The sequence below is a fragment of the Cynara cardunculus genome (assembly GCF_001531365.2).
Source record: "Cynara cardunculus var. scolymus isolate 2C chromosome LG 10, CcrdV1, whole genome shotgun sequence".
NCBI lineage: Eukaryota > Viridiplantae > Streptophyta > Magnoliopsida > Asterales > Asteraceae > Cynara > Cynara cardunculus.
In genome coordinates, this window is record NC_037537.1 from 16772250 (window position 1) to 16780124 (window position 7875).

The following is a 7875-nucleotide window of genomic DNA, read 5'->3' on the forward strand; positions in this document are numbered from 1 at the left end:
TACAAAAAAGAAAAAAATTTAAATAATTAATTTGGTATTTTTTAAAATATTTTATAATATCTATATATTTATATTTTGTTCAAAAAAATAAAAACATTATCATTTTTTCAAAATCATATAAAACCGTATTATAATATCGATTGAGACAAAAAAAATAAATGATTAAAATGTATCTCATTATATTGTATGAATATCATTTTAATAATTTAAAATAAAAATAAATTACTAGTTTTGAAGTATTTTTTGGAATTAAATATTCACTAGTTCCAACACGACGAGAGACGTTTAGGTCCACCTCTACCCCTGCTACAAACATTTCTTTTTATTAATTATTAACTATTAATTATTATTTATTAATTATTAACTATTGCCGTGGACTTATCCCTTTTCTACCTCAATAATATTATTAAAAACAATTTATTCTATAAAAATTCTTCATATTTTAAATGTATCATATAAATAATAATAATTTAAGCAAGCGTGGTTTAAAGTCTCCATTAAAGACTCCTTCCAGTGCTTTCAATCCAAAATCTTGAGTTTTTTCTGGCTTTTCTTTTCACCTTTCTCTCTCTCTCTCTCTCTATCTCTTAAATTTGGTTTGTAAGCTTGCAGATGAGACATGGAGTTGGGTTTGAGCTTAGGTGATGCACCATCCAAAGCTACTGACGGATTTACCGCCTCCACCACCACCACCACACCGGTGAACAAGAGTCTAGGATTCTGCATGGCCTTAGGGATGAACCCATCAAATGGAACCACAAATAAAGGTTTCCCGGAGAAACCACAGATTCAAGATGATCAAGATGATGGCGATGAACATGATGATGACGATGATGATGATGAAGAACACGAGAAAGATAATCAACGGATTTTGAAAGAAAACGGAGGAATCAAAGAAATGATTGTTAGTAGTCAAAGAATCTGTTCACTGAATCCGCCGGTTCAGCTTGATCTACTCCCTTCTGCACCTGTTCCTCGTCATACCCCTTTTCCATGGTCCTCTGACAACGGTTCTCTCTCTCTCTCTCTCTCTCTCTCTCTCTCTCTCTCTCTCTTTCTCTCTCTCTCTCTCTCACACACACACACACACACGGACGCGTACGAAAAGAACATATGTGCGTATGTTTACACACAATACATAGATTTCACAGGAAAAAAAGATGAAAACTTGGCTAATGGGGTTTCTTTCAATTGTATTTCTCACCACCTATCTCTCGTGTGTGTGTGTGTATATATATGTATGTATGTATGTATATTTGTGTGTGTGTGTGTGGGGGGGGGGGGGGGGGGGGGGAGGGGTTGTCCAAAAGATACAATCTTTAAATGGAAAGTGGAAATATATGATATGGGTTCATGTGGGATGTTTTCGATATAGGAAGTTCAGAGGGTGGTTCGTCGGGAAATGCGGCGGCGGGGAGAGGGTTCGATGTGAAACGCATGCCGGCAGCTGTGGGGACGGAGGAGGCGACCTCATCATTCCGGTTGGATTTCATGAGTTACAGAAGAACCGGAAACGTCAATGGTGGGAGCAAGAACAATAAGAGGGGTTTTGAGATAGGAAACGAGGCCATCGAAGTGGAAAGAGCTTCTTCTAGGGCTAGCGATGAAGATGAAAACGGAATTTCCAGAAAAAAACTCCGATTATCGAAAGAACAATCTGCTTATTTAGAAGAAAGCTTTAAGGAACACAATACCCTTAATCCTGTAAGTATCCATCTCTATCTTTATCTTTATCTTTATGTGTGTGTGTCATTTGTCAACCATTATATCTCTTTCTTGTAATTTATATGTATTTTCTGTGGGTTTTCAAGAAAACAACGATTCTAATGATTTTCAATGATCGATGATAAAACTCTTACATGCAATATTTTATATCCAACCCGGTATATCAGCGGACTAATATCATATATAATTTTACGTTTTTATTGTAAAATATTATATTCCATATGCTTTTTTTTTCTGATGGAGAAAAAAGAGCATAGTAAGATTTGGTATTCTCCCACTGAGCCACTAAATTGCAAGATCTTTTTGGTGATATCCCATAAAAATGTGGTACCCTTTTAAAGAACGTCTGTTTTATTTTTTCGTTATCTGTATCACAAATCAAATCTTGATTTTAATTGATGAAAAATACCGAATTTGTCTTTTCCAATAAGTCGTTACATCAAAATTTTGACAAGATGGTTGTAGAACTTTGTTGTAAAATGGTTGTGTACGTTTTTTTGGTGTCTTATGTATTTCCTGTGGTTAAAGCAGAAACAGAAGCTTGCGCTTGCAGAACAGCTTAATCTTAGGCCTCGACAGGTTGAAGTCTGGTTTCAGAATAGAAGAGCAAGGTATATATATATATACAATTTTTAAGGAATAATTGTAGTGATATATAGATACATGATGGTTGTATGTATATATGCATATATAGGACAAAGCTGAAGCAAACTGAGGTGGACTACGAGTACTTGAAGAGGTGTTGTGAAACCCTAACGGATGAAAACAGAAGGTTACACAAAGAGCTTCAAGAACTTCGAGCTCTAAAAACCAGTTCAAATCCATTTTACAGACAACTGCCAGCGACAACCCTGACGATGTGCCCGTCGTGTGAGCGTGTGGCCACCACCTCAGCTCCGCCACCCTCCGCCACCTTGTCCAAGCAGGTGGAGCAAAACTCAAAGAAAGCAAGTACAACCCCCTTAACTCTCTCGGCAAAACCAAGATCATTAATTTTCCCGGTGTCCCACGCGCCACCGTGTAATAACTCCCATCACCAGCCTGCAGCACCCTCATGAATAAGAGGGAGAAAGTAGAGAAAGAAGACAATAGTCCATTAATTATGTACATATACTTCAAGCTTTAGTTTTGAATCTTGTTGGATTTTGTGATTTAGGTTTGAAAGACAGGAAATAGAAGATCGTATGAAAAGATGTGGAGGAGGATCATTTTATTATAAGGAAGAAAAAGTTTTTTTTTTTATTTTTTATTTTTATTATTATTTTTAATTTTAATTTTAATTTTGGTGGAACGTAGAAGTTTGGACAAAAAGGACAACCAAAATCTTGTTTTTAATTTTTAAGTAATCATATTTATGTATTTTTTTATTTGTAACTTTTTGTTTATTATATTATTTAATTTGGAAAAATTCAATCATGTATCATCGTTTGTACAAACAATATTTAATTGGATTAATAAACAGATGACCTAAATTTATGGAATGTTGTGGACTATAATTCAAGTTTTTCTTTTAAATTGCAATAAATAGTTAATTATTATATATATTAGAATTATATGTGTTGCATTTTTTATGAGGATAGACAAAAAAAATCAGAAACGGATGGTAAAAACGGAAAATCAAAACTTTCGGGTCGGGTTCGGGGACATCTTATCCGGGATAGGGGTCGAATTCAGGGATTTTAACGGGGGCGGGGACGGTGATCACCGACCCGACCCGATATGTATATTATATATATATATATATATATATATATTAATTTTAATTTATATACATACATATATATATATATATAATATCGTTAAAAGAAAATAGTAATATTAAAATTTAAAAGACTTTTATCCATTTTATCTCAACAACCCAAATAAGGCTTACGAAAAAGTCTAATTTATTTGTCTAATCGTGAAATCATGATGTTAGTTATATGATGTTTGAATTTTTGGTTACTTTTATCTTGTAATTTAATACATTGTTTGTAATTGATTCGATTATGTTTGAGACATTTAAATTTACATCTTTAAAAAGATTGTAATTTACTTTAAGTTGTGAAAATTTTGTAACTTTTTTTAGAACGGTTTCGGGTTCGGTTATAAAAAAGGAGGATTTTTACCCTTAACGGGTTCCCCAACGGGGGTGGAGGAAACCACAGATACCCGATGGGGATCCCCGATAAGATTCTCGACAGGGATCGGGGCTGTTATGGGGACGGTTTTAGTTATCGGTTTCGGAGACGGAGATATCAATACTCGGCCAGTTGCCATTCTTATTTTTTTCTCCAATAACTCGAAATAAAATTTGGTTTACTTTTTTATAAAGCAAAATAATCTCAAGTAATTCAAAACCTATATTTAAATAATTGTAACTTTTTTGGGTAATCAAATATGTAATAATCATGGTATATTTGTCAGCAATTTAAAGTGATTTCTTGTTTATTCGGTCAGTTATATATAATTATTTGCTAGATATAGAAAAATGTCTTATTCAGTAAGTTTATAGGTGGACTTTATGAAGAAAAAAAAAACCAAGTTATTTTCTAAACTTGCTCCTTCTAATTAAAAAAAACATGTTTCTTCCATTCATACGAAAACCCTCACAAATAGAAAATTTTCTCAATCTATACAGACAGATTAGTTCACACAGATAAATTTATTCATATTAGATTTAATGGAAAACCAGTCAACAATCCCTAACTTTGTTATTAATGTTATAAAGATTTAGCTATTTTTTCGTTAATAAAATCACTCCAAATGCACTTCTCCAAACCATAAAGAAAATGCATACTTCCGTCTATGAGTCCATAATTATTAGTTCAAAACATACATTTAACATCAGTTGTATTAAAATACCGTCAGTTACATCAGTATTATGTTACTTCTTGAAATTAATGAGGTAAAGACTTACGTTTTTTTTACAAAAACTAAAGAAAGACAACTGTACGACGTTTCGACAACTACAAATCAAATCGTTTTTCCTTAAAATATTGAAAAAGAATTATAAAATAAAAAAAATGGAATTTGTATTAAGGGAGGCATGTTTAATTGTTTTAAGGCATGGTTGAGTTTGCTTTAAGAAAAGAGGGGCATGGGGGCGACCATTTTATTTGTTTAATGATTTGAATAAGAACACACAGTTGAAATGTGTTATGTGTGTGAGAGAGAAAGAAAGTAGGGACAAGAATGTCATATTTATGAAAAATTGTCTGGTAAAGGTGGTACCCTCGGAGGACCACCAATTATGAGGACACACACAAGGAAAGTACAAGGCTTAATTATTGCCAATTTTAACCTTTCTATGTCACGTGACCTCTCACGAGACCAGACCCTCCTACATTCATACTCCCCACTTGGTCCCCAAATAACCTACGATCGTTTCATTAATTATTTTATTTACTTTTAATAAAAAAGTAAATATATAAACCTTATTTTATCCCAAATATATACGATTAATTAATATCTAATAAAAAAAATATTATATCAAATTTTTAAAAAATCATGATTTATAATTAATTTCAATGATATTAACTACAAGGGTGGTATCTAATTGGTTTGAGCTTGGCTCCAAAAGTCAAAAGTACCAGGAGGTCTCAGATTTAAAATTTAAGAAAGAATAGAATGACCCCGGGCTATCAGCAAAGCAAGTGGTCACCTTGAGATTAGTCGACTCACATAGTGAATTAAATATCCAGGTTAATAAAAAAAACATTATGTTTACAAAAGAACTATTTTATTTTCTAAAACAAAATAAAATAATATTTATATATTAAAATAAAATGCATTACAATTTTCATATTTGTGAAAATGGAAACTATCTTTGAACACTATTCATCACTATTTGTCAAAAATCATCAACTTTTGACTTCTTTCACATGAAAATCTTGAAAACTTTATTATTTGTAAGTTTTGGTTGGTTGTATTAAAATTTTAACCATTTTTCTTCAATCCATTTCCAAAGTCTTTGTATGCTCATCAGATAGCTCCATAACTGTAATAACTGCTAGACTATCTATTCGTATTGGAACTATTCTATCTCCTATTTATAAACCCAGAACTCAGRTATTTGATTCTTGGATGACTGATCTACTAAAGGTAACTAACTTGATTAACCCGCTTCAAACCAATATGCGGCTTCTACGCTATCAAGAAAATACTAATCCGTTCAACAATTACGACCTGTATCTCCAACTTTTATTGATGTATAGATTAAGAAAAAAGTAATCAATTTATGGGTTATTTTTAGAAAACTTTTTCTTAATTTCTTAATAAAATCCATCTATAAAATTGAAATATACACCCGTATCATCTACAATAACAATGTTTATTAATTAACGGTTTAACGGGTATTTAATTAAATACCTAAAATATAATTTTGTATTTTCTACTATTTTCGGGACCTCTCGTTTCGATTCAAATGCTTTGAGAGATGCATAGTGTTTTCACTATCAGAACTTATGAAGTATCGTACAAAAAAAGGTCTTTGAAGATGGCATAAATTTCGTGATTTTGAACTCTAAAGTTAAAGTCCTTTGACTCATTTATTAAAACTATAACGTTCTTTAATTCATTAAATAAAACAATCACTTATTTTATAAAATTTTATCTGTTTATCGTCACAAACAATTTCAATTTATTATATAATTAAACGTATATAAGAATTGATGGTTAATTAATATTTTAATAAATTACATGTACAACAAATGTTTGAAAGAACATTATTACAATTTTATTTATTTTTATATCACACGAAGTAAAAGTGATTAATGAATTTACTAAATTGCCCACAGAGTTTTTGTGTTTGAATATCTTAAAATACCAACCCCAATTCAAAGTCTATATTGATGATGGTCGTATACCAACGAATGTTCCACTTTTGACCCCGTTCGTTCCCGACTAATCACAATTAAGTTTGAATACCAATTAATAATCACATTCCAAAGTCCATATTCAACGCCACATGCATTTCCATATCCATTTAATTTGTAACCCGTAGTCTTTCCCAAAGTCTAGAAATGCATGATATTGCTTTGGTTGATCATTTCCGATATGATTAATGATGGTGCCAACTATCATAGCAAACCATCTTTAATTATTCTTGGGGGATGTTAGGTTTGATCATTGAAAAGGGTTTGAATTCTTTACATTCACTTGTGAATATCATATATGGATAAAATTCATAAGTCTATGTTACATGTTGGAGAAACATGTTTTATGATTAATGGTAATAGTCGCTACGAAATTGCAAATTTTTCTGACGGACAAATCCGTCGGAAAACTCAATTTCTGACAAATTTTCGACGGATTTACGTGACGGAAAACACTATTTCTGGCGGATTGACCGGTTTCCCACGGGTTTGGCCATCGCAAATCCGTCGTAATTTTTTTAATTTTCCAACATTTCTTAACTAAACGAAATTAATGATTATGATTAAATTATTGGCGGACTTTCCGCCGTTAATTAATTAATTTTTTAAAAAATATATATTTTACTTTTAAAAATTTTAATTAATTTTCCAGCTGAAAATCCGCCGGTAATTAATCAGTGGGAAATTTAATTATTTTTCAGTGAATTATTTTTAAAATTGAAAACAACTCTTTCCAACGGAAAATCTGTTGGAAATCCGTCGAATATATTATACATTTAAAAAAAAATAAAACTAAAATTTCATATTATATCAGCTATTTATTGGTTCCACATCAGCTATATCTAAGGCCCATACATCAGCAAGAGGCCACTTTCCTGTTAAAAGAAACAAAGTATGTGTTACATATGTGAGAAAAAAACCAAAAATACTCGTTATAAGTGATGGAGTACGTTGGAAAAAAAACTAACCCATATAAATACTCGTTATATGCTTTGCACATGAACACAATAGCATTCATCATAAACAATATGCATAGATCAATCATAAACCTTCCCAATCTTTTCTTTTTAATCCAAAGGGAACTAATTTTAACTAACAAATTTTTTTTTTATTAACCTGGATATCCAACCCGTTATGCGAGCCGACTAATCCCAGGGCGACCACCTGCTTTGCAGATAGCCCGAAGTTACCATATTTGAACCTCCGTGGCCACAATAGGATTTTTATTCCTCTTTGGATTTGAACATGGGACCTCCTGGTACTTTTGACCTTTGGAGCCAAGCTCAAACCAATC

At 31.9% G+C, this 7875-nt stretch overlaps 1 protein-coding gene across 3 annotated transcripts; it reads left to right on the plus strand.

Annotated features, from left to right (window-relative positions):
- The first annotated feature begins 572 nt into the window (after positions 1 to 572).
- Positions 573 to 2997, plus strand: LOC112519686 (homeobox-leucine zipper protein HOX11-like). Of its 3 annotated transcripts, none has more exons than XM_025127906.1 (4): positions 573 to 1010; positions 1376 to 1704; positions 2254 to 2336; positions 2420 to 2997. In XM_025127906.1, the coding sequence occupies exons 1-4, from the start codon at positions 620 to 622 to the stop codon at positions 2781 to 2783; spliced, it is 1167 nt and encodes a 388-aa protein (XP_024983674.1). In that variant the 5' UTR covers positions 573 to 619; the 3' UTR covers positions 2784 to 2997. The 3 variants fall into 3 exon arrangements, with proteins under 3 accessions (XP_024983674.1, XP_024983675.1, XP_024983676.1); XM_025127907.1 differs by having other exon boundaries at positions 2257 to 2336; XM_025127908.1 differs by having other exon boundaries at positions 1385 to 1704.
- The last annotated feature ends 4878 nt before the right edge of the window (positions 2998 to 7875 follow it).

What these genes read in the sequence shown, in the direction of transcription:
- LOC112519686 (XM_025127906.1), top strand. Translation starts at nt 620, where the DNA reads ATGGAGTTGGGTTTGAGCTTAGGTGATGCACCATCCAAAGCTACTGAC. An exon ending in TCCATGGTCCTCTGACAACG is followed by an intron (nt 1,011 to 1,375) that starts GTTCTCTCTCTC and finishes TTTTCGATATAG; the next exon opens with GAAGTTCAGAGGGTGGTTCG. An exon ending in AACACAATACCCTTAATCCT is followed by an intron (nt 1,705 to 2,253) that starts GTAAGTATCCAT and finishes CTGTGGTTAAAG; the next exon opens with CAGAAACAGAAGCTTGCGCT.